Below are 27,051 nucleotides of genomic sequence, written 5' to 3' on the forward strand. Positions count from 1 at the left end.
GCTTCTTGCTCCACATCAATGGCACCCCCCCAGCTCCCCAGGTACTATTCAACATCCCGGATACGGCAGTGTCACGCCGTCTTGGGTTTGACTTGCTTGAAAGCAGAGAGTCACACCGGACAAGCACTCCTGTCCGCCCTGAACGCACAGGTGGAAAAGTGGCTGACTCCGCAGCAACTGGATATCGGCAAAGTGGTGTGTGACAACGGAAAAAATTTGATAGCGGCATTGAAGTTGGGCAAGTTGACACATGTGCCGTGCATGGCACATGTGTGTAATCTGATCGTACAACGCTTTGTGCATAAGTACACAGGCTTACAGGACGTCCTGAAGCAGGCCAGGAAGGTGTGTGGCCATTTCAGGCGTTCCTACACGGCCATGGCTCACTTTGCCGATATCCAGCGGCGAAACATGCCAGTGAGGCGCTTGATTTGCGACAGCCCTACACGTTGGAATTCAACACTCCTAATGTTCGACCGCCTGCTCCAACAAGAAAAAGCTGTTAATGAATATTTGTATGACCGGGGTGCTAGGACAGCCTCTGGGGAGCTGGGAATTTTTTTGCCATGTTACTGGACGCTCATGCGCAATGCCTGTAGGCTCATGCGTCCTTTTGAGGAGGTGACAAACCTAGTCAGTCGCAACGAAGGCACCATCAGCGACATCATACCATTTGTTTTCTTCCTGGAGTGTGCCCTGCGAAGAGTGCTGGATCAGGCTGTAGATGAGCGTGAAGAGGAAGAGGAAGAGTTGTGGTCACCATCACCACCAGAAACAGCCTTATCAGCATCGCTTGCTGGACCTGCGGCAACGCTGGAAGAGGATTGTGAGGAAGAGGAGTCAGAGGAGGATTGTAGCTTTGAGGAGGAGGAGGAGGAGCAAGACCAAACACAACAGGCATCCCAGGGTTCTCGTTGTCACCTATCTGGTACCCGTGGTGTTGTACGTGGCTGGGGGGAAGAACATACCTTCAATGACATCAGTGAGGAGGAGGAACGGGAAATGAGTAGCTCGGCATCCAACCTTGTGCAAATGGGGTCTTTCATGCTGTACTGCCTGTTGAGGGACCCTCGTATAAAAAGGCTGAAGGAGAACGACCTGTACTGGGTGTCCACGCTACTAGACCCCCGGTATAAGCAGAAAGTGGCGGAAATGTTACCAAATTACAACAAGTCGGAAAGGATGCAGCATTTGCAAAATAAATTAAAAAGTATGCTTTACACAGCGTATAAGGGTGATGTCACAGCACAACGGGAATCTAACAGGGGGAGAGGTGGAAGTCATCCTCCTCCTCCCACGACCACGCCGGCAAGGACAGGACGCTTTAAAGACGTGTTGTTGATGGAGGACATGCTGACCTTTTTAAGTCCTATGCATCGCCACAGCCCTTCGGGATCCACCCTCAGAGAGCGACTCGACCGACAGGTAGTAGACTACCTCGCCTTAACTGCAGATATCGACACTCTGAGGAGCGATGAACCCCTTGACTACTGTGTGTGCAGGCTTGACCTGTGGCCTGAGCTATCCCAATTTGCGATAGAACTTCTGGCCTGCCCCGCTTCAAGTGTCCTGTCAGAAAGGACCTTCAGTGCAGCAGGAGGTATTGTCACTGAGAAGAGAACTGCCAAGTGACCCTATGTAGGGGGAACAGTCTCTATTCTGCTCTGTGTCAGTGTGTATCAGGGATCATTAGGATAGGTGTCAATCCATATCTGCCAAGTGACCCTATGTAGGGGGAACAGTCCCTATTCTGCTCTGTGTCAGTGTGTATCATGGTCTCTGTGGACGGTGAACAGTCTCTATTCTGCTCTGTGTCAGTGTGCATCATGGTCTCTGTGGACAGGGAACAGTCTCTATTCTGCTCTGTGTCAGTGTGTATCAGGGGTTTTGAGGACAGGTGTCAATCCATATCTGCCAAGTGACCCTATGTAGGGGTAACAGTCTCTATTCTGCTCTGTGTCAGTGTGTATCATGGTCTCTGAGGATGGGGAACAGTCTCTATTCTGCTCTGTGTCAGTGTGTATCAGGGCAGGGCTTTGAGGACAGGTGTCAATGTTAGGTGATTTCTGCCCTTTATGGATTAAAAGCAGACTCTGCATCAACTGTGCAATTTTCCATGGGAGTTTTGCCATGGATCCCCCTCCGGCATGCCACAGTCCAGGTGTTAGTCCCCTTGAAACAACTTTTCCATCACTTTTGTGGCCAGAAAGAGTCCCTGTTGGTTTTAAAATTCGCCTGCCCATTGAAGTCAATGGCGGTTCGCGCGGTTCGCCGGTTCGCGAACATTTGCGGAAGTTCGCGTTCGCCGTTCGCGAACCGAAAATTTCGGGTTCGCGACAACACTACATACATATAAAAAGGTGGAGCTCCTAGGAATATGATACAGTCAGTATTCTGTAAGACAAAATTATACAGGCAATAGTGCAACACTGTAAATGAGCATTAAACGTGTATAAGCTGAAATATTGTAACTCACAAGCCTGGAGTCATACCCTCATATGACTCAGGTGGTATACGCCTCTGGACCATTCAAGGATGTTCCAATCCTTTTTCTCTCCTTGGGGACTAGGTGGTTCCTTTAAGGGTGCTTGGTGCTTTGTGCTTTCCCTTTAAATTTGCTGCTAATAGAGATGCAAAATCCCAAAGGAATTCCAGAAAAAGGTGCTTTATTGTAGGTAAAAATTCAAATATAAAATCAAATATATATATATATATATATATATATATATAAAATAAAATAAAAGATTAAAAGATAAGTTCCAGATATTAGTCTGGTTTGACTCAATAGTCTACAACAGTGTCCAAAACGCGTTTCGCCTTACAAAAGGCTTCCTCAGTTGGCTGTTATGTGGATCTTTTCCTCTCTTTCCTGTTTAAATATCCTCCACTGATCGGATTTTGTGCGCCTTTTTTTCACTTCCGGGTTCCGGGTTCCATCTTGTGGAACGCAACGTGCGTTCCACCGTGCGTATCTATTTCCGCGTTTTTCATTTCGGTGGAAATGAACGCTTAATTCAATGCGCATCCGCTTCCATATTCCTCACTGCGGTGGAACGCACGTGCTTTCCAGCGTTTCGCTCTATGTGTGTTCCTCTTTGTTAACTTCTTCTGGTGCAACGCACATGCGTTCCACCTCTTGAAACAACAAACTTTATTAGGGACATGGTTTAAAACATGCAAGAAATCTAATTTTTCTCGTTTCAAAGATATTATGTCTATCAGCTAAACAGCATATTGGCTTAATTCTTTCAATGAATGATTCACACAAAGTTTAACAGATAAATAGTATCCCATGAGCACATATATAGATAAATATAAAAAATAACATAATAGTGGCAATTTATAGATGTCTTTAAAAGGTATATAAAATGTCTTAAAAATGGAGGAAAAAATGTAATCAGTAAGACATTTTAGCGTTAGTATTTGTTTGTGTGTGGAAAAATGCAAAAACCGCCAATTTTGGACAGTGTTTGTGACTAAATGGCTACTAAGTGGCTACTAAAAAAGACTGGGCATACCCCATTTGCAATACCTTGGGCTGTCTACTATTGCAAATGGTATGCCATCATAGGGGTAATTTTCATTCTTGGGCTACCATAGGCAGGGCCGGCGCCACCTGTAAGGCGACCTAGGCAGCCGCCTAGGGCGCAACTTACCAGGGGGCGCCGGATCCCTGTCCCCGCTGTGCCTCCTCATGCTGCGCCGCTTGAGCGCTTTAGCAAGCCCCAGGCGGCGCAGCACTGCTGCATGGAGGGCGGCCGGGTTTATGACCGGCAGGAGGGAAGCGCAGAGCGCTCCCTCCTGCCGGTCTCTCCATGTAGCGTGGCCGGGCGGCGCGGAAGGCGGGACAGGAACCTTTGTTTCCTGTACCCGGCCGCCGGCGGAATGACAGGAAGTGCTCACTCAGTGAGCATTTCCTGTCATTCCGCCGGCTGCCGGGTACAGGAAACAAAGGTTCCTGTCCCGCGTTCCGCACCGCCCGGCCACGCTACATGGGCAGGAGGGGAGGGTAAGGACCACTAAGGGGGAGGAGGGGGGGAGGGGGTTTAAGGACCACTAAGGGGGGGAAGGGGGGGGTTTAAGGACCACTAAGGGAGAGGGGGGGTTTAAGGACCACAGAGGGGGGTTTAAGGACCACGGAGGGGGGGTTTAAGGACCAATAAGGGGGGGAGGGGGGGTTTAAGGACCACTAAGGGAGGAGGGGGGGGTTTAAGGACCACTAAGGGGGGAAGGGGGGGTTAAGGACCACTAAGGGAGAGGGGGGTTTAAGGACCACGGAGGGGGGGTTTAAGGACCACGGGGGGGGGGTTTAAGGACCAATAAGGGGGGGAGGGGGGTTTAAGGACCACTAAGGGAGGAGGGGGGTATAAGGACCACTAAGGGAGGGGGGTATAAGGACCACTAAAGGGGGGGGTGGTATAAGGACCACTAAAGAAGGGGGGGGGGGTGGTATAAGGACCACTAAGGGAGGGAGGGGGTATAAGGACCACTAAGGGAGGGGGGGGTATAAGGACCACTAAGGGGGGTATAAGGACCACTAAGGGAGGGGGGGTATAAGGACCACTAAGGGAGGGGGGTATAAGGACCACTAAGGGAGGGGGGGTATAAGGACCACTAAGGGGGGGGGGTATAAGGACCACTAAGGGAGGGGGGTATAAGGACCACTAAGGGAGGGGGGTATAAGGACCACTAAGGGGGGGGTATAAGGACCACTAAGGGAGGGGTATAAGGACCACTAAGGGAGGGGGGGTATAAGGACCACTAAGGGGGGTATAAGGACCACTAAGGGAGGGGGGTATAAGGACCACTAAGGGAGGGGGGGGTATAGACCACTAGGGGAGGGGGGTATAAGGGCCACTAGGGGAGGGGGGTATAAGGACCACTAGGGGAGGGGGGGATATAAGGACCACTAAGGGAGGGGGGGTATAAGGACCACTAAGGGAGGGGGGTATAAGGACCACTAAGGGAGGGGGGAGTATAAGGACCACTAAGGGAGGGGGGTATAAGGACCACTAAGGGGGGGTATAAGGACCACTAAGGGGGGTATAAGGACCACTAAGGGAGGGGGGTATAAGGACCACTAAGGGAGGGGGGGTATAGACCACTAGGGGAGGGGGGTATAAGGGCCACTAGGGGAGGGGGGTATAAGGACCACTAGGGGAGGGGGGGTATAAGGACCACTAAGGGAGGGGGGTATACGGACCACTAAGGGAGGGGGGAGTATAAGGACCACTAAGGGAGGGGGGGTATAAGGACCACTAAGGGGGGGGGTATAAGGACCACTAAGGGAGGGGGGTATAAGGACCACTAAGGGGGGGTATAAGGACCACTAAGGGAGGGGGGTATAAGGACCACTAAGGGAGGGGGGTATAGACCACTAGGGGAGGAGGGGGATAAGGACCACTAGGGGAGGGGGGATAATGACCACTAGGGGAGGGGGATAAGGACCACTAGGGGAGGGAGGGAGGGGGGATAAGGACCACTATGGGAGGTTGGGGGGGATAAGGACCACTAGGGGAGGGGGGGATAAGGACCACTAGGGGAGGGGGGATAAGGACCACTAAGGGGGGAAGGACCACCAAAGGGGGGTAAGGAGGGAGGACTACTAAGGAGAGGGGAGGAGGGTGATTACCACTAAGGGGGTGGGGGGAGTAGGGGAAGGTCTACTAAGGGGTTTGGGAGAGGGAGGACCACTAAGGGGTTTGGGAGAGGGAGGACCACTAAGGGGGAGGGGGGAGTGAGAAGACCACCAAGGGGGACTGCAGAGGGACAGGGGGCCAAGGGAGAGCACTAAGTGACAGAAGGGGAGAACACGGAGGGACAGAAGGGAAGGGGAAATCAATAATTGAGGGGAGAGCACTATTAATTTTTTTTTAAAAAAAGAAAGCTGTTCCCATCTCAGTCCCTATCCTACCCCACAAACCCTCTCTTTTACACTACACACATACACAATGCATCCCCCCCCCACACACACAGAAACATACAATGCATTCCTACTCACACACAGACACACCCGAAACACACAATTCATCCCTTACGTTCTCTTACATAATTAATGCACCCCTTACAGACACACACTGCATTCAATTACATACACAGAAACAGACCTTGCACCCCTTACACACACACACACACACACACACACCCAGAAACATACAATGCATTCCTTACACGCAAACACACACTACATCCCCTATAAACACACTACATCCCTTACACAAATTGCACACATAAAACATCCCCAACTCATGGATGGGCCATGTAGGTGGATTTATGGGTGGGCATTGTAGGCGTATGCCCCCTGGGGGCCCAGACCTTGAGCTTTGTAAGGGGCCCTAAAAAATGGAGCTGCTTCCTGTTCGTTAATTGTTGTGAGCACTGTTAAAAACAGTCTCCAGAGAGCCTCTTCTACACCAGACCTGTGGAGCCAGACAGAGCCCATCATCAGCCTCTTGTCCTCATCTGGTGGTAAGTAGGCAATCCAATATATTATTAGTGGCACTAATCTATAATTTACCTCACATTAAATGGATACTATAGTCACCAGAAGCACTACAGCATAATGTAGTGGTTCTGGTGTCTATAGCCTGTGCCTGTAGGCTTTTTAATGTAAACACACTGTCTTTTCAGATAAGACACATTGTGAAGACTGGCGTTGGCCCATATGGCAGAGCATATGGGCGGGGCATTGTGATGTCACATGGTGGGCTGGACATATGGGGGGGCGGCAAAAATTTTTTTGCCTAGGGCGGCAAAAATCCTTGCACCGGCCCTGACCATAGGGTCTCAAAGGCAACATAACCAATCTGGCGAATTTTAATTTGAAAAAAAATGAAACACAAGCCTTATATTTGAAGCTGTAACTTTTGAAAACACCATAAAACCTGTACATAAGGGGTACTGTTGTACTCGGGAGACTTCGCTGAACACAAATATTTGTGTTTCAAAGCAGTAAAAAGTATCACAGCAATAATATCGTCTGTGTAAGTGCTGTTTGTGCGTGAAAAATGCAAAAAACTTCACTTTTACTGGCGATATCATTGTTGTAATACATTTTACTGTTTTAAAACACTAATATTTGTGTTCAGCGACGTCTCCCGAGTAAAACAGTACCCCCATGTACAGGTTTTATGGTGTCTTGGAAAGTTATAGGGTTAAATATAGTGCTAGCAAATTAAATTCCCTATACTTTCGGCATGGGTTATCAGGCAGGTCCCGCTAATTGTAATTAATTAAGATACCTAATTATGTAAAAATATTACATAAATATATATATGTAGAATTAATATATGTATATATATACATATGTGTATATATACATATGTATATATATATATATAGTTTTTTTGAATATTTTTATTTATATATAGGTATATATATATATATATAGTGATATATACGTATATATGTATGTATATAGATATATATATATATATTATTTTGTTCTATGTGTATTTTGATATAAATATATATATATATATATATTAATATCACAATACAGTTAGAACGAAATAACACTCATCTATATATTTTTTAATTATTATTTTTTAATTATTTTTTTAACATATTTACATATTTTTAACAATAATTATTTAAATATTTAATCAGTATCAGTCTACGTGTAATTTGATATTAATATAAATATATATATTAATAGTAAAATACACCTAGACAGTGTATGTGTGTGTATGTATATGTGTATATATATATATATATATATATATATATATATATATATATACTTAGATCATATATATATAATACTTTGTTTAAGAGCAATACTTGCAAAACAAGAAAAAAAAACACTCTCTTGATTATAATGTTATTCAATAAAAATAACCAAATTCCGACCACAATGGCAATTCTCATATTTACTCATTCCTGTCAGAATTTGGTCCGCCTGTGCGAATCTGCAGAAACTGCCAGGATAAATTTTGTGCATGAAGTAAAATTGATGCTTACACATCCAAATCCTATACAAAGTATAGGATTCTGAATATTAACAGAGACAGTTTTATTAAAATTCTAAACTAAAAGCACCTATTGTTTTCATGATGTCAATCATTTGCTCTGTTGCAAGGCTTCCGCCGAGAACACAGTGTTACGTACGAACCGGAAGTGGGGATTCAGTTGCGTCACTTCCAGGATTATTGGAAGAAATGCTGCTGATAAATATAACACCTCCACTTCACTGGCACCTGACTGGTTAGAAATATAATTCTCTTTCTTGAACATCAGCTTCTGAAAATGTTTGGATTGTCCAAACAAATGTGCTGCTTATTTAACGTCATGGAATGTGTCTACATTAAGGAGTCCCTAGCTCACCAGAGGCTAGAGTTTCAGTATTTAGTGGAAGCCCACAGAAGAAGACTCTCTGATGTCTGAACTATATGAAGATAGTTCTGGACATGTATCTTGTTAAGTATTGCCAACATATATATATGCACAAATTCAGATTTTATGCAAAAGGAGTATTTGATTGCCCTGCTACTTATCAGCGTAACCTCACAAATGTAAATGTGTTCACAAACCATCTGCTCCTACAAAGAAGCTAAATTGAAAAGACTGGTATGATTATTTCCACATAACTAAATTCCTCTTTACAGACAATGTGATCTATCTCTAATGGCAGCATGTGGCCTGGTGTATCGATTAGGTCTACTGTGCTGCCTTGCAAATCCAATACAATGAGTTTATTCCTACATTTGAAGGCCAGTGTAATGAACACTCATTATTTATTCACAGAGGGTCTCCCACTTGCAACTGATAAATCTTCCACATCAATATGCTATAAGCTCAACTCTGATGAGAAGCATGGCTTTTGGTCCTGCTCCTTCCCATGTGTTGGGGATTCACCCTAGTGAACTCATAAAACTGCTGCCATTTACCCTCCCCTAACGTGAGTTTAATGCATATTGCCATGTTTCAGAGATTACCTAACTTCCATGTACAATGTCAGGTGTACGTATTGCTATACTGGTTGGAATGAGCAGCTAGAGGAGATAGTGCTGCGCCTGCATTGCTCTGATTTGTCATGTCCTGTGCCATTTCACCACTTTCGTTTGGGGGAGCCTGGATTAGCCGATAATCCTTGCTGTGAGCCCGGCTGCACAAAGTGACTTTGGTGTCCATTGGACCAATGAAGGTGATGTGAGACTAGCATAGAGGCAAGCATGGCAGATGCCCTGGGAGAGCCCTAACATATGTAATGTAAGTGTCAGGAGTTGGTAAACCTGTGGTTGTGCTGTAGTGAGGTGTTTGTTGTGGGAAGCTCTGATTTTTACCCGAGTCTCCTTCATGTGGACATTTTCTTGCTGCCTCAGACTTTATCATTACAACCCAGATATTGTGGAATCAATTTTTATTTCTTCTTCATTTTTTAAAATTATTTACTAAATGGCTTACCCTCGAACAGGCTGTATATATGTTGGGGCAATACCAGTACATCTTTTTGTTCTATATGTTTATGCTAATGCAGGAAATTATTGACCATGCAAGTCATATTGGACATATCTGGCTTGGGCACTTCTTGGTGGTTTATAAACCTGACTGTGCTATTGGGCCTTAATGAAGTATTTTCCGTTTTTGATTGTTACAGGATTTAGAGATAGCATTAAGGCTAGTTGGAATGATCTATGGTGCTTTGAACTTTGTCTTCGATTTCCTCTTGTGTTAGATTTTTATGTGTACTTTTGTTTTTTGTGGGGTGTTTTTCAGCATGTATCACTACTTGTGGCCACGTCTCAATGCTCATGTTCAGATTTTCATTTAAAGAGCCCTCATAACATGCAGAATGTATATATCGGGCTACAATACTTTTGGGTGGCTATTTTATAGTTTATACTTATGATTTCACAATCTCTGTTGTATGCAGTTTACCCTAGCTGGATAAAACTTGTATTAATTCCCTGGATTTTGGGGCTTGAAGCAGAAGTTGCTCAGAATATACAAAGTCTTCTTTGTGATTGCAACCTATATTCAGTACCAAAGCGGGGAAAAAATTCACGAATAGAAAGATTACATGATAAATCTCAATATCTTCAGCTCTTTTATCTTCTCTCTATTCTTATGCTAATGTTTTAATTTTACCAAATGCAATATAATTGTTTATCCACTATTATTATTTCTGTGGCCTTGAGCTTAGCAGCATATGTTATTGCACAGCCATTTAACAAACCTTTCAAACAACATCAGCTTATATAATCAAGCTGAACTATTGGAAGACATTCTGTTTTTCATTCACATAGGTGAATTTCTCTGTTGAAGAATGTTACTTATTTATTTCATCAACAGGCTTTTTAGGGCTTTTATGAGCTGACATATAGTACAACAAAGAACCTACTATACTCTTAACCTTTCAGCAATTTGTAAGCAGCATGCAATGATAATGACTTTTTTTTTATGGGAATAGTTCTCCATTAAATCGCTAACTTTATAACAAGTCTGTTATTCTCTTTTTTTGTAATGTTCTTCATAATGTATTGAATATATATTATAAATAAGCTCACAAAAGCCCAAAGAATGACTTCAACGGAGAGTAGGGAAGGTGATGGAGGTCGTGGGTGGCGCAGGAGCCAACCCATAGGAGGACTGTGGCCGACAGCTCACGGTGGCAGTAAATGTGCAACTGTGCAAGAAGGAGCAGCAGCGGCTTTTGATGGAGTCGCTTTGACAACTGAGCTGGAGTGGAGCAGTACTAGGACCATTACGACTACATCACTTACTAGCACTTACCTCTGTGGCTGGGAGTGGGGAGAGAGTACACCCCGGCAGATTGGACAGCAGGCCAGCGGCAGCAGACCCCAGGGGATATGAGGGTGAAGCCAGGTAGGCAGTGCCTAATAATCACAAATCAAGCCAGCCAGGCTTAGGTAGCAGATCCAGGAGATAGAGCACAGGGGAGCACAGAAAAGTGGAAGACCGATGTTAGCTGGCAAATAGCAGCTTTATGTCCAGCAGGGGAATCACAAGCTCTGAGCATAGCATGGAGTTTGAAGACCATTGGATGGCAAATCGAGAAACTGCAGTTCTAAGTGCACATGGCTTAAATAGAAGCAATTTGAGGAGCCCAGACAATTATTCACACTTCAGTTATAGCAGATATAACAGCAGTGAGAGGGAGCAAGTGGGCCACAGGTTAACACATCAGGTGGCAGACATTGCAGGCAGGTGGGTCAAAGGGGCTGCACTTGGGAGAGGGATCAGAAATAGAGCAAGAGCCCTTATGGCAGGAGGGAGTACAGAAGCAGTACCAGGGAGTCAATCGGTCAGCAAGCAACAGGAGGGATCAGTCAGTGAAGAGTTCACTAGTTGGCAGTCCAACAGACACTCAATCCATCTCACCCATTCCAGTTCAAATGTTTGTTTGTATTTGTTGAGGACATTGTGATAGGTGGTAAGGTTGTTAAGTGTTCCATTGGCGTCAGACAAAATGGATGGCCCAACGAATTGCCTTTGGTTTTTAGGTCTGAAGATTGACTTAGGAAAGGGGAAGTGTAGGCTTCCTCAGGATAAGCTGCCTGCCCCGCGGCAAGGAATGCGGGAAGGTAAAACAGGCCTGGAAAGTTACCTTGTGGCAATTCAGTCCTTGACAGGCCACTTGAAGAAAGGTTACTTTTTTTATGGACAACAAGTAGTTCAACCACTTGTCAGCCACTTCGTGTCCGGTGGTGAGTTTATTTGTTTTGGGCGAGACATGTTCCAGGTTTCATGAATATTTCAGCTGATGCAGTGTTTCATTTTCAGTGGTCTAATTTCCAGGTGGAGACACCCGAATTGCTGGAGGAGGGCCAGGCCTGTCCGGAAAAGATGTGGGATTTCAATATAGCATGTTTACGGGACTTGTGAAGATCACATTCCAAGAACATAGTCAGCATACAGTATGGTGTGGGATACATGGGACTAAACTGTTGCATGGGCTGCTGGGTCATATGCCTCCCCTGCTGATAGGTTGGATACATTGTTTTGGTTCCTCTTTCAATTTTTTTCAGATGGGACTTCAGTTTCAGTGATGAGTAAGAGCTTGGCAGTGTTGGCCTTTTTATTTAAACTTTATAGTGGTGTGGATCTTACTAAACATTTCTTGTTAAGGCAAGCAGTCAAGGGGTTTAGGTAAAAAGGGTAGGTCTTCAGATTCTAGAAGACTGTTATCATTCCAGGTACTAGAGAAATTATGGCCAGTTCTTTCAGGGATGTGTTAATCTGGCATGAGGCATCTTTGTTTCGTGCAGCATTAATGCTTGCTTTCTTTGGTGCTTTATAGATTCAGGAACTGGTGAGTGCTAGCCGGGAATGTAATTGGGGCCTTCAGGGTTTGGTTGTAATGGTTAGCAGGGATTTAGCTAAAACTAAAACGGATATATTTGTGATATATTGCTGCACCCGCTAACATGGTCAGTACTTTGTTCAGTTTACAATACTCTACAATTTTCGCCTGCATGTCGTGGGGTCTTTTTTGGTACACAAGGATGGTTCTTTTCTATCTCTCTTTCAGATCTTCTGTGTTTTTTCGTTTGGTGTTACAGAAACTGGGGCATGATCCCAAACAATTCAACACTCACTCTTTTCATATCAGGGCTGCCACAGAGGTGGTTAGGTTTTGGGGAAGAGATCCTGAAAAAATTGGCAGGTGGGAGTCTGTGCGATTTCAGTCCTATGTGCGCCCAGATCATTTGGTAGTGGGGAATGTATACGTGTTAACCAGTTGGTAACTCATACTCTGTTTTCCTTGCATGGATAGTGGGCCATTCATATGTGTTTTGGGCCCAGAAGAGTGATGTAGTTTGGTATCATCAGCAACTGGGCTTTTCGTAGGAGCAATTCACAGTTTTGATGATTCAGGTACCGGGGTGGTGGTTGGTGGGATGTTTGGGAAGGTTTGTCATATGCTGAAGTGTGAACTATTGCCTAATGTGATTTTGTTTCATGTGGGAATGATCTAAGGGCGGTTCCCCAAAGAGACTTGGTAAGGTGAATGATAAGGGATGTGTACAGTTTAAGAGGTTTCATCCACTGGGATAACATCGCCTGATTGGAAATAGTCTCAAATTACATTTCCAGGCATATGCAGGACCGTGCTGCAATCTCACGTTGTAGGGGAAAAGTGAATAGACTGAAGTCAATGTTCATCAGAAGGACTGGAGGTGTGGTGGTTCACCAACAGGAGTTGTAGGCGATGCTACCTAGTTTTTTCTAGGGTGCATTTAAATTATGTTGGTTTTGACCTGTTACATTTGGGTTTCCTGGAGGTGTTGGACAGGGCTCTGTTCCTCTTGGGTGGCTGTGCACAGATGGCTTACAGCGTTCAAGGTCTGAGCTGGTGGCAGGGGCTGGAGAGCTAGATTAAGAGGGGGGAGGGGTTATTATAGGTATTAATAATGATTTTTATTACTGTTATTATTAGAATGATTTTTATTACTGTTATTTAAGGGGTTAAATAAATGGTTCATTTGGTTTTAAAGTTGGTGTAGTAGGTTTCAAGCAGGCCTGGCTCAGAACCTGGTGGTGGTAGGGGTATCTTTGTATGGAGGAGTCAGACAAGTTAATAGTATCTTACGGTGTTATGTTTATGATGTTATTTAATTGTCAGCATTATATGTGTGGTCATGGTCAATGTTGTATGGTGATAGGTGGGATGATTTTTTTAAAGTTGGTTTAAAGGGTTTTGTGACAATGACCCAAAACATTATGCACCAAGTTGCTTTAGTAAACGCTGTGAAATTACATCATGTGTCTGTGTTTTGATTTATGAGGGGGGAGAGTTGTTTCTTCCCAGAACCTAAAATCCAACGATGCACCAGTCATATTGTAATGGAGACTAATTTGTGAGAAATGGGCCTTAGCTTATATTGGCTGTGGAGAGCTGGGACAGGCATGTAGCTTATGTAACGTGGGAGCTTTATATTATGTTATTTTATCTCTTATTTTTAGGTTGCAATTAAAATGAATTGGCAAACTTAAGAGAATTTAAGTATCAGTACTGTATTTATTACCTGATTTTAGAAGGAAAAACAGCACCACTTCAATAGTTATAAAATTGTGGCAGTAACAGGTTTTTTTTGTTTTTGCAATTGTCATGTAACACAGACATCTACTAAAATTACACACATACATGCATTGTATGTTCATGAATATATGTACATGTATACACATATACATAGACATACACACATATTCCTATATCTATATATCCATGTAGATATATTGATATATCTATAAGAAGCATCATTATGTATTATGTCATTACAGCCCCTGGAACCCACAAACATTTCTCTATTATGGATACCAAATTCAAGCTATGACGAAGATTCCACAGAATCATCTTTTAGGTTTTTTTTTTTTAAGGAATGATTAGTTGTATTGGAATATTTCAAATATATAGTTTAGAAACCTGGAACACAACGCGCATAGTTCATCACCATGTATAAAAACATAAATCACACACATAGTATCACAGAGACAAGTTACTCATGCTTGCTGTATACATATATATTGCAGTATGTTAAAAAAAAAAAAGGAAATGAAAATAAAACACTTCAGTGAAATAGATGGAATTCAGCAGCTCCTCTGATATCGATATTGTTCATATGGACAAGATTAAAAAATAAGCAAGAGCAGGAAATATTCTTGGTCTTAATAGGAGGGGAACGGCTGTGTTTCCATCTAAGACGTCTGAGAAGGAGTTTGTTTCTGCTCAGCTTGTGTTATATCTTTCTGCCAATCCTCACTCTCTTCACAAAGCTTTCGCCTCCAGTCCATTAGTTCTTGTAACGCAGCACTTTCATTTTCTGATAGACGTAAGTGATGAATAACCTATGAAAATAAAACAAATCCCTTTAAAAAAAATCTACCTGGCTGTTTTACCTACATTGCTATTTGGGTATTTTAAAGTCAGCAGAGTTATTGACTAAAGTGAAAATTGTCAGGAATTTCTAATTAATTCAAAGACAATTTAAATTTCACACCAAAATAGAAGAATTGTAAGTACAGAGGACTTGGATAAATTTTATATTCCATCTATTTCAGACTTAAATCTGAAATTGCCCTTCTATTCACTTTTAATTCCAAAAAAATTAATAAATAACCTTGCAAGTAATTATGTGACTTTTATTGAATGAAATAAAACAGGTAGTGTAGGATAATATTTTATATTCTGTTTTGTTGTTTGAAAATTCACTCCTACAGTATATCTGCTCATTAGACTAGAATGTATATGTCATCTTCCAATAGTATCCCCCAATGTCTCCTAATAATCTGCTGAACTTCAAATGATTTGGAGCTAAAACGGGTACTAAAAGTGAATTCAAAATCTGAGTTCATAGTGGGACTTTTCTTCCTATCTAAAAGCAGATCATTCCTATTGAGATTGCCGACCCTTTTTATTTCTACATCAAGGCGGTCTTCTTGGTAGCCCTTATCTAAATAACGTGCTTTAAGAACATTAGCCTGTGTATAAAAAGATGCAAGATCGCTACAATTCCAACGAATTCTGATAAACTGACTCTTTGGAACTCCTTTCAACCAACCCGGATGGTGGCCACTCCCAATGTCAATAAAACTATTTCAATCGATTGTTTTTTAAAAAGTTCTTGTCTTAATTGAACCATTTTCTATGTAAATGGTGAGGTCCAAAAAAATCAATCTGTGTGGGACCAACTGTTGGGGTAAAAACTAGCGACATGGAGTTTTGGTTTACAAACTTTAAAAAACCATTAAGACTATCCAGAGAACCATGCCATATAATTAAAATATCATCAATGTACCGCCTCCAGAGCACCTTTTCTGAAGTCTACACCAAATGGGTTATTCGCCCAAATGGACATTCTTTCCCAATAGTCCATAAAGATATTCGCATGGCTTGGTGCAAACTTAATGCCCATGGCGGTACCCTTGATTTGCAAGAAAAATTATTCGTTAAAATTGAAAAAATTGTGGGTTAAAATGAACTGAATAGATTTGATAAGAAAACTGCAAATTCTGGATCTATTTCCGCATCGTTAGTCAAATTGTTCCTGACAGCTTCTATGCCAGTACCATGATCAATAATCGTGGCCAATATATATTTGTTCTGCCATTCTATTGAGTCAAGTTCCTGAATAAGGTGCTTTGAATAATTATTCTTAATTAATTGAAATAAATGCATATACAGATGTGCACATTCACATATATGTGTACCTGGGTACCTGGGTATGCTACAATTAACACGCATTATTATAGCCAGGGGCTAAATGTACTATAATACTTGTACTTTTGGGGATTTTTGGAATGAAATAGTTATTAAAAGAGACAAGATGGATTGCATAAAGTTAACTGGGATATTAGAATAAAAGTTTTAACTTAATGTGTGAAAAGAGAAATACATTTACATGAATAATACATTAATACTAGGTAATTGTTAACGCTCTTAAATATTTTATTTGTGATATTGTTTTCTCGTACCCACAGATACCACAAACGGGGTTATTCACTAAAGTTCAAATGGCCCAATACCGAACGTGACAAAACCATTAATTGCTGTGTGGGGCCATTTGGACTACCAGATATTGTTTAGTGAATAACCCCAAAAATTTTACGTGGTTCAGTTAAATCAAATACTTGCCTGCTGCCTCATTCTTGCATTCTTGTGAAATTGCCCCCTGCCTTCCAATGGACAAAGGAAAGCAAATGGTTTATTTTTACTTATTTATTTTCTAGAACATAAAAACACTTTAGGGAATGGATTTCATAGTCTGCATATCTTTTATGGGGCATGACAAAAAAAGTAATTCATGACTACTATTATGCTCAATGTGTCACAATAGGTGCATGTGGGTCCGCACACATAGATAATCCCAAATAATAAACAGAAAAATTATGTATACAAAAAGAGTGCAAAATTGTTGATAAAAAAGTATGCATATCAAAAGGTCATGGTATCATGCTGTCACTGTAGCCCTCATAGATACTAAAGGTAATACAGGCATATCACACCAAAACATTGTAGTGCACAAATTTCCCAGCAAGCGAAAACAAAATGTTTGGAAAATCTAAATTTGCCGTACTACCTGCAACTGCCAGACAGGGGAGAGACCACCCAGAAGACTACCCTGAAAAAGAGTGTGAAAACCCTGGACACGTTTCACACCTTACTTTTGTACAACATGGGCATACAAAGAAAATTCTGGAAAATATATAGGTGGTAACTATCAAAAATTAGGTTTCTTAAATTGATAAGAGCCCACACATTTGCATGATTGCAACTGGCACAGAATGCACCCTTAAAATGCTGGAATGATTCGGCTGGAGAAACATCTAATGTCCTCCCACAAAATCCCCCCCAAAAAAGGTAGGAGAAGTGGAAGATCACCTAAACTACATTCTCAATGGGATGTAATAAATTTGACTTAATAACCAAAATAAATTCCGAAATATGTGTTTAGTGTTAGTGTTTGAATGAAATGGGTGTTTATATTTAATTTTGGCGTTTGAATGCAAGGGTGTGTTTGTATGTAATGTTACACTGTCACATACATACTAATGCAGATATACAAACACATTAGCACACACAGATACACACAGACACACACACACATAGACACTCACAAAGATACACACCCTGAAACATATACACACACACCAACATATAAACACACGCTGACACATACAAAGACCCTGACACACAGATACACACAGATACACACACTGACACATGCACACAAACTCAAATACACACTGACATATACACAAGCCTTGACACACAGATACACACACTCACATATGCACACAAACTCAGATAGATACACTGATTGAAACATACACACATACTCACAGATACTGCCAGATACACAAACTGAAACATACACATACACTCAGATACGCACCCTGACAAGCATATACATACATACTGACAGATACACACACTGACAAATACACACACCCTGACACATATACACACACTGACACATACATACAGATATACACACAGACAAGAATACATACTGACACAGATACATAAGCTGGCTGAGGCTGATAGGAGTGTGGGGCTCTCTCCTTCTCCTCCCCACTCCTGTGCCTTCTCTCCATCCCTCTGTATATGGAAGGAAGAAATCTGCTTACACTTCCTCCTGGCATCACCAATACTACAGGGGCCTGGTCATGCTGTTAAAGGTTATTGAACCCGACTTGGTCCCTGTTCTGCATTACCCATTGGGTGGACCTTAGTGCAGGGGCATCCCAATAGGCCCTCTGAGTATGTGAATCCCAGCGTGGCTGCACCGGTGGAAGTTCTGCTGCTGTGAGTGTAGACTGGAAATAGTTAGTTGAATGGGCATCGTATAACTTATTTTGGCTATTTTTTTTTTTTCGCTGTTATGTACAATATATATATATATCATATTAGTCAATAAAATAATATAATATTCACAATGCAGGTTACCTGACTACTATGGCTTTCTTTGTTTCTTGACATTGAAGAACTTGTGTTGTTGCTACGGAATCTGCAGTTCATATCTTCAACTGCTATATCAACAATGTAAAAAAAAAAAAACAGTTTTATCATAAATGCAGAAAACATAAATGTTAGATGTCATTTTTTGTTTCTTTTTCAAACTGAACAATTTAACAAGTTTATTGAGTTTACTGAAAAGTTTAACAACCTTTTACATAGAAACATATATTGACCAGGCAGAAAGTCAGCAAAGTAGACAATCTCATTTTTTCTCTTTCAAGGAATATTAGTTTAATTTAAAGTGAGACAATATATCTAATTTGGAATGTATAGGTGACCAGTTATAGTATATATATATTTTATTGAAAGGTAGAAAAAAAAAATGCTTTTCATGTTCATCCAGAATTTAATTTTGCACAGAGCTTTTCACATTTATATATTTGATTAATCCTATTATTCCCTACCATCTGCATCCTTGGTATAAACTGATTTGATATTAGTTTTTCTTTCAATACAATGGAAACCGAGGAATCAATTTCCACTTACCTGCTCGAACATCATTTTTTTATTTGAGAAATACATTTCTCTGGAGTTCAAGTCAGTTTATTTGTATTGCAAAAATAGATTGTACTACAGCCTGCAAGACAATCCCGTCTTTTTTAACCCATCAAGAAGGAAGAAATGTATCAACGAAACATGTGGTTATATTTTCAAGCGGCATTCAGTCTGTAATGCATATAACACAGATGTCCGATTTAAGCCATTTGACTATGTTTACAATATGTAGGCATTGTCCTCATAGATAATGTTTATATTTTGATGACATTTTAGGAAATTGTATTCCCCAAAATGGCAGCAGGTTCTTTGAATATACCCATGAGCATGGTATGTGACCATTTTTATTTATAACTTTGTGACATACTATATGTTCAACTGTATCTGTGTTTTTAAGTACAATTTTCTAAAATTGGATGAAATATTATAGATACTGTATACTTTCCATCCTCATATATCTGTGCAAAAAATGAATGAATAAATGACACAAAATAGTTCTAAAACCACTTGATAGTAAATAAATAAAAAAATAATATGGTTTTACGAAAATTCTGGTCTTTCCCCACTGACTGGCTGATGAAACTAGAAGATAGCTTTTGGTATTATTACACATTTTAAATATTTTGGTTTATCAGTTATTAATTTTCCATTGTATCTAGCTTGTGTGCTTATGGAAAGCTTGCCTTGCATTGGGTGTGCAAATGATTGGTATATTTGGTGCCTGTGTTCTCTGACGTAGACACTTGTTATCTAATGCATGCAGTAGTTAAGCTAACTCAAATCAATTAAACTTCAAAGTAATACACCTTACGTGTGGCTAACCTTGTGTATAAAATTCAACATTCAATTTTTTCAGCCAACTGGAGAACAGCAAATTTATAATTTTCAGCCTGGTATTTATATTCAGCAAAACCTTGTCAGTGTAATTATTGCACAAACTAAAACAGGGCTAAGGATGGCAGAAGAGATAAAAGACGACACAGTGAGGACTAGACAGAGAGTCATATATTTTAATAGGAAGACAGGAAATTAAAATGCTTGATGTCAGTTACATTCGAGACATGTTTGCACACACTGCAGCCAAGCACACTTACATTTCAGTTGTATACACAGCATACATATATATTATATTTTGTAAAAGTGTGAGAGTGACTGAGATTGATAGGGAGGTATTTGGGACTAAGCAACTTGGGGACAGAGCGATCAGGAGTGTGAGTGCCTAGTGAGGATGTAAGAAAAATGAATAAAGAGACAGATATTCTTTAGACAGGTACAAAAGTGACAGAATCAAAGGGGAATAGAAACATGGAGGAACACATACTGGAAGGAACAGAGCAGAGGTGGCTATGAACAGGCAACTGAGGTGATTATAGAGTCAGGCCAGTTAGATGCAACAATCTCTAGGTAGATGGTACTTGTCAAAGTGACATCCACATGAATGCTCGGACTCAAGGTTTCCCAGCAGAACATTGCATACAGCATAACACTGCCTCCACTGTCCTGCCTTCTTCCCATAGTGCATCCTGCTGCCATCTCTTTCACAGGTAAATGATGCACACGCACCCAGCCATCCGCCTGGTCTAAAAGAAAACGTCTGATTCTTTAGACGAGGCAACCTTCTTCCACTGCTCCATGTTCTAGCTCTGATGCTCACGTCCCCATTGATGGAGCTTTTGGTTGTGATGCACTGTGAGTTCCTTTCCATCATGGCCAGCAATACGTTTTACAGCAATTTCAGCTACAGTAGCTCTTCTACGTGATCAGGCCAGACAGGCTAGTCTTCGCTCCCCATGTGCATCAGTGAGCCTTGGGCACCCTTGACCCTGAATGCAATTCACCCGTTGTCCTTCCTTGCACCACTTGTGATTGGTACTTACCACTGCTTTTCATGAGCACCCTACAAGACTTATATTTTGAAGAGGTACTGCCATCTAGCCTTCACTATAAGGTCTTCAAGAACTGACAGTTCACTTGCTGCCTAATATAGCCCACTCCTTGACTGGTGTCATTGTACTGATACACTCAATGTTATTCACTTCACCTGTCAGTAGTTTTTATGTTGTTGCTGATCAGTATATACAGTTGTGCTCAAAAGGTTGCACACCCTGGCAGAAATTGTGGCATTTTGGCATTGATTTTGAAAATATGACTGATCATGCAAAAAGTTTTTTTATTTTATTAAAGGATAGTGATCATATAAAGCCATTTATTATCACATAGTTGTTTGGCTCCTTTTTAAATAAAAATGATAACAGAAATCACCTAAAATGGCCCTGATCAAAAGTTTACATACCCTTGAATGTTTGGCCTTGTTACAGGCACACAAAGTGACACACACACAGGTTAAACTGGCAATTAAAGGTTAATTTCCCACACCTGTGGCTTTTTAAATTTCAATTATTGTCTGTGTATAAATAGTCAATGAGTTTGTTAGCTCTCACTTGAATGCACTGCACAAGCTAGATACTGAGCCATGGGGAGCAGAAAAGAACTGTCAAAAGACCTGAGTAACAAGGTAACTGAACTTTATAAAGATGGAAAAGTATATGAAAAGATATCCAAAGCCTTAAAAATGACAGTCAGTACTGTGCAATCACTTATTACGAAATGGAAAACTCAGGGATATCAAACCAAGGTCAGGTAGGCCACGAAAGATTTTAGCCACAACTGCCAGAAGAATTGTTTGGGATACAAAGAAAAACCCACAGATAAACTCAGGAGAAATACATGCTGCACTGGAAAAAGATGGTGTGGTTGTTTCAAGGAGCCCAATACCACAATACTTGAACAAAAAGGAACTGTATGGTCGAGTTGCCAGAAAGAAGCCTTTGCTGTGCCAATGTCACAAAAAAGCCCAGTTACAATATGTCCGACAACACCTTGACACGCCTCACAGCTTCTGTAACATTATAATTTGGAGTGACAAGACCAAAAAGCAGTATCTTTGGAGAGGGGTCAACAAGGCCTGTCGTGAAAAGAATACCATTCCAACCTTCAAGTGTGGTGGTGACTCACTGATATATATATATATATATATATATTTTTTTTTTATGGGGGGAGATGAGCTCTAAAGGCACAGGGAATCTTGTGAAAATGAATGGGAAGATGAATACAGCATGTTATTAAAAATTACTGGCAGATAATTGCATGAAGGCTGCGCATGGGACACTTTTGGACTTTTTAGCATGACAATGATCCTAAGGACCCTCCAGTGATTACAGCAGAAAAAGGCGAAGGTTCTGGAGTGGCCAACACAGTCTCCTGACCCTTAAATCATTGAGCCACTCTGGGCAGATCTCAAATGTGCAGTTTATGTAAGACGACAAAAGACTTTGCATGAAATGGAGGCATTTTGCCAAAATGAATGGGCAGCTATACCACCTGCCAGAATTAGGGGCCTTAAAGATAACTATTACAAAAGACTGCACGCTGTCATTAATGCTAACATACAGTATTAAGGACTAAGGGTATGCAGACTTTTGAACAGGAATCCTTTAATTTTTTTTCTTTGTTGCCATGTTTTGTTTTTTATTGTGCCATTCTGTTATAACATACAGTTGAATATGAATAAAAGAAATGTGTTTTGCCCACTCGCTCATGTTTTCTTTGAAAATTGTATATATCTATCACCAATTTCCAAGGGTATGCAAACTTTTACAAACATTACACAGTGTATATATGTGTGTGTGTATATATATATATATATATATACATACATACATACATGTATATATAACATCCAAAAAGAAAGGCTGCTCTTTGGACTTAAAACAAAACTTTTATTGAAAAAACTTAAAAATAGTGACCAATGTTTCGGTCCCCGATCGGGACCTTCCTCAGGGTCAGAGACAACAGGATAACAATATACAGTATGCAAACAGACAATATATACCATTAGATTAAGTGAAATAACTCACCCAGGTGTTCTATTCTCACTTCCCGCCGGCACCAAGTGAATTTCCAGGTATGCGCACGCACATCAATGCGTGCTCCACCCCCCAGTCATGCCGTGATACGTGCCTACGTGCAGACGGCCGGACAAACCAGTCGCCATAGCAACAGTATATACAAAAGACTCCTCTTGAAACAAGGGGAGACTACATCAGAGTAGAAGAATAGACAATTAGAAATATAAGTGGCGAAATAAAATTAAGCGATCCTTGTGCCAATGTATACTTGATGATAGAATCACTACATCTCATACAGTTCTATCAATGATAGTGAACCTCAATGAAATTGGATAAGTGCCTTACTGTCAAATTGATAATACTCAAAATCGCATTTACTGCAATTTGCACAGATAGTGCATGAAACAACATAGTGTAAAATCACACATACTATTGGTGATTGGTGGCAATTTTGAGTATTATTACCTAATTACCTAATTATTACCATGATTTAATCAAATATAGTGTTACAAAAGTTGCATAAATGTTGCAAAAAGGAATTATATACAGTAACCCTAGATTAATATAAAATGTATTAATTTATTTTATTTCCTTTTTTATTTACATTTGAATTCACATATAATATGCCATAAAATTAATCAGGCATATTTATTAACATTTTCACTTGAAAGTCATACTTCTCACATAATCATCTTAGGCATTAACTAGGGGGCAAATGAGATCAAAGCTTGTAAAATGTGTGGATTTAAACTGTGTACATATTTCTGAATGTGTTCTTTGCAATAATCCTGTCAGTTACTGCAGACCGAAGAACAGATGCTCTTTCAGGCAAAAAGGTTCCTAGACAGCATATGTTCGGGTTGGCAACATTCTGCAAATTAAAGGAGAACTGTCAACTACCAGGATTTTTAAATTGTATTTAATCATCCCTCATAAAAAAAATAATAGAGTGAAAATGTAAAGTGAATTTCAAATTTAACGCCAGAGTAGCCAAACTGAAAGCATAGCTAACTAATTTTTCCAGTTAGGCTATTTTGACCTGGAATTTAAATTCAAGTTGAATACTTACTATTTTGAATAACCCTCTAAATATCGAAACCCGTGTTTCTTTATCCTGTTGCTGGGCACCTAGACCTAGCTCTCTGTTAATATTTGTAATGTCTGTCTTTTGGACCTGGCATTTAGCATGGAGAAAGCATACAGAGAAGAAGAGATATAAAATACTATTTTTTATTTCTCCTCATTATTTGCAATGTGTGTCCTCGCAGTGAGTTGGAATGTGACGTAATTTGCTAATTCTTTCATCTAAATTTAAAACAAAACTGGACATCAGAAAAAAAAAGAAGGTTAACCAAGTTATATTTCATTTTCATATGTTATTCAATGGTATAATTTCCAGAGAAGTGGCAGTTGTCCTTTAAGTTTGTTGGATCACATTAGAGGGACATACTGGAGCACGTAACCTTGTACAAATGAATAATGTCTGCCTTTGATATGTGGAAGTTGAAAACTTAACTGAAAGTGTGAAAAAAAGAAATTCTCCCAAATGATAATATATGATGTTGTCATGGTGATAGAACAGGAATTGAAGCCTAAATGATTTTATGAATAACATGTTTGTAGTGTACACTTTAACACAAACCGGACTTTACATAGGACACGAGGCCATGCGTTTAGACTGGAAGAAAGAAGATTTCGTCTAAGGCAAAGGAAAGTTTTTTTTACTGTAAGAACAATCAGGATGTGGAATTCTCTGCCTGAAGAAGTGGTTTTATCAGAGTCCATACAGATGTTCAAACAGCTACTAGATGCATACTTGCAAAGACAGAATATTCAAGGATATAATCTTTCAATGTAGGGTAATAACTGCTTGATTCAAGGATAAATCTGACTGCCATTCTGGGGTCAAGAAGGAATTTTTTGTCCTAGCTTGTTGCAAAATTGTGCTTCAAACTGGGTTTTTTTTTTTGTTTTTTTGTTTTTTTGCCTTTTGCCTTTTGGATCAACAGCAAAAAACAGGTGTGAGGAAGGCTGAACTTGATGGACGCAAGTCTCTTTTCAGCTATCTAACTATGTAACTATGTAACTATGTAACCATTCCTATTCATGTTTGAGAATCTATGAAAAGCTAACATGTTTAATTGCATGCAAACAGTTCAGAGAGCACAGAAACGTGATTAAATATGGTCTTCTATTGAACTTAAAGGAACACTCTAGTCCAGGGGTTGGCAATGTTCGGCACTCCAAATTTTTGGATTAAGTTTTCCCTGATGCTTTTTCAGCATTACGGCTGGGCTGTAGGAGCATTATGGGAGATGTAGTCCACAACATCTGGGGTGCTAAAGGTTGACTACCCCTGCTTTAGTCACGAAAGCACTTCCGTCTCTGGAATCTGTCATTTATGTGACAGTTTAGTAAAGCCTGAAGTTGACAAAACTTTCAACGGCAACAATTCCCACAGCTGTTGATAGCATAAAAAAAAATCAATAATAATTTTTAACTTAACAAAATTGTTAAAAAAAAAAGTATATGTTTAAATTAATAATCCAAATAACTTATTTCTCTGTAGGATACTCATATTCATTGTCTTCCATCTCAGGATCTTAAATAAAGCAATCCATTCATCACACGTTTTGCATATGGTTGTAAAGAAATAAAAACTACAACAAAAGGTAAAGATAGTATATTTATACTACCATTTGAATTTATTTCCTTACATACATGACAACCATCTAAAGACAAGCAAACAACCTTTGGCTTATTTTATCTACAATTATAATTTGTTTTTAATGGAAGTGCATTCCTAGTGAAGTGAACCTCTTTTTGGGAATGTTCAAATGATTGTCTTAAAATAAAAATAAGGAAAAATACAAAACAAAACATTTATTTAGTCAAAATTACAGAACATTTAAGACAAAGTCCTTATGGACAAAAACATTCCATGGATTTTCAAAATGAGTGCTAGCAATTATTAATATTATTTTTTTTAATTATTTTTTAAAAGCCAATGATTTACCTCTTGTTATAAAAAATAATTTTAGGATCAGTGCCGCTTGTATATTTACTTGTATATTTAAAAATTATAAACTTGCATTAAACAGACAAATCATCTTTAAATGTGTTTTAAGTTACATCCCAACAATCATTAAAATCATTAATGATTTGTGAAACAAGGGAATTTGTGAAACAAGGGAATTAATGATTATTCCCTTGTTTGGACATGCAAAGTTTAACTCATGGTATCGAAGGAGTTAAACTAATTCTTACTCTACATTGATAATCTGTTAGAGCCACTGACATAGTCTGCAAGTTCAAAATAACATTTACACTGATTACAATGCAAAGGCCCATATCAATGAAAAACCTTGATCTAAGGCCATGGCATCAGTGATTCATCTGTGTCTTTCTATGAAAGGCAAGTAGATAAGATGCCTTATCAAATAAGAAAATTTCCATGTGCTCAAAAGTTCATTGAAGTACGTCAACAGTGATAAATAACTAAGCAAGCGCCATGCAGTTCGGAAAGATAAATTACATTTTTGATTAAATTCCAAAAAGTTTCCTTTGAATGCACTTGTGTAAACAATGTGATACAACAACTGTACACACAGTGTAACTTTCAGTTAATCTAAAGCAGACGTAATATCATCTTTAACATAAGTAATTTTTATGCCATTAGTCTGCTCTCAAAATTCTAATTTAACCTACAAGCGTCCTTTTTATTTCATATCACTACATCCTTTATATTAAGACAAGCAATGACGTTGCTCCTTGAATATTTATACGACAAAAACTTTAAACACTTTACTTTATGTGATCCCCAGGAAACCAGAGTAATCTGAATGTACCTTTCCTGGTTAAATACTTTGTTATTATTATCAGTAGTATGGCAAAACACTGATTATTATGTGGCCAAACGTGCCAATTAAAACTTTATTTAATGGTGCTCATGTGCAAGGTGTTTATAAGGATTTTCTCACTAAACAACTAAATGTGGTTAAGCAAAACAAAGCTAAAAAGTTATGCTGTCATTATAGCCAAGTTGGAGAATTTCTCTAATTCAACAATATTTTCCTACATTTTGTATATCAGTTTTCAAATTACTACAGTTCTTTGTTTAGTGAATAAACCATACAACGTATTACAATTGTAAAAAGTGTAACA

At 39.9% G+C, this 27,051-nt stretch overlaps 1 protein-coding gene across 1 annotated transcript in view; it reads right to left on the minus strand.

Annotated features, from left to right (window-relative positions):
* Window positions 1–13,964: 13,964 nt before the first annotated feature.
* MYO16 (myosin XVI) overlaps window positions 13,965–27,051 on the minus strand; it is a 312,032-nt gene continuing 298,945 nt past the window's right edge. Inside the window, exons 34-35 of the mRNA XM_063459903.1 lie at window positions 18,413–18,495; window positions 13,965–14,811 (exon numbers count right to left, since the gene is read on the minus strand). Coding sequence (XP_063315973.1) covers window positions 14,662–14,811; window positions 18,413–18,495 — 233 coding nt within the window. The 3' untranslated portion in view covers window positions 13,965–14,661. The remainder of the gene's footprint in view (window positions 14,812–18,412; window positions 18,496–27,051) is intronic.

This window comes from Pelobates fuscus, chromosome 1, assembly GCF_036172605.1.
Source record: "Pelobates fuscus isolate aPelFus1 chromosome 1, aPelFus1.pri, whole genome shotgun sequence".
Taxonomy (NCBI): Eukaryota; Metazoa; Chordata; class Amphibia; order Anura; family Pelobatidae; genus Pelobates; species Pelobates fuscus.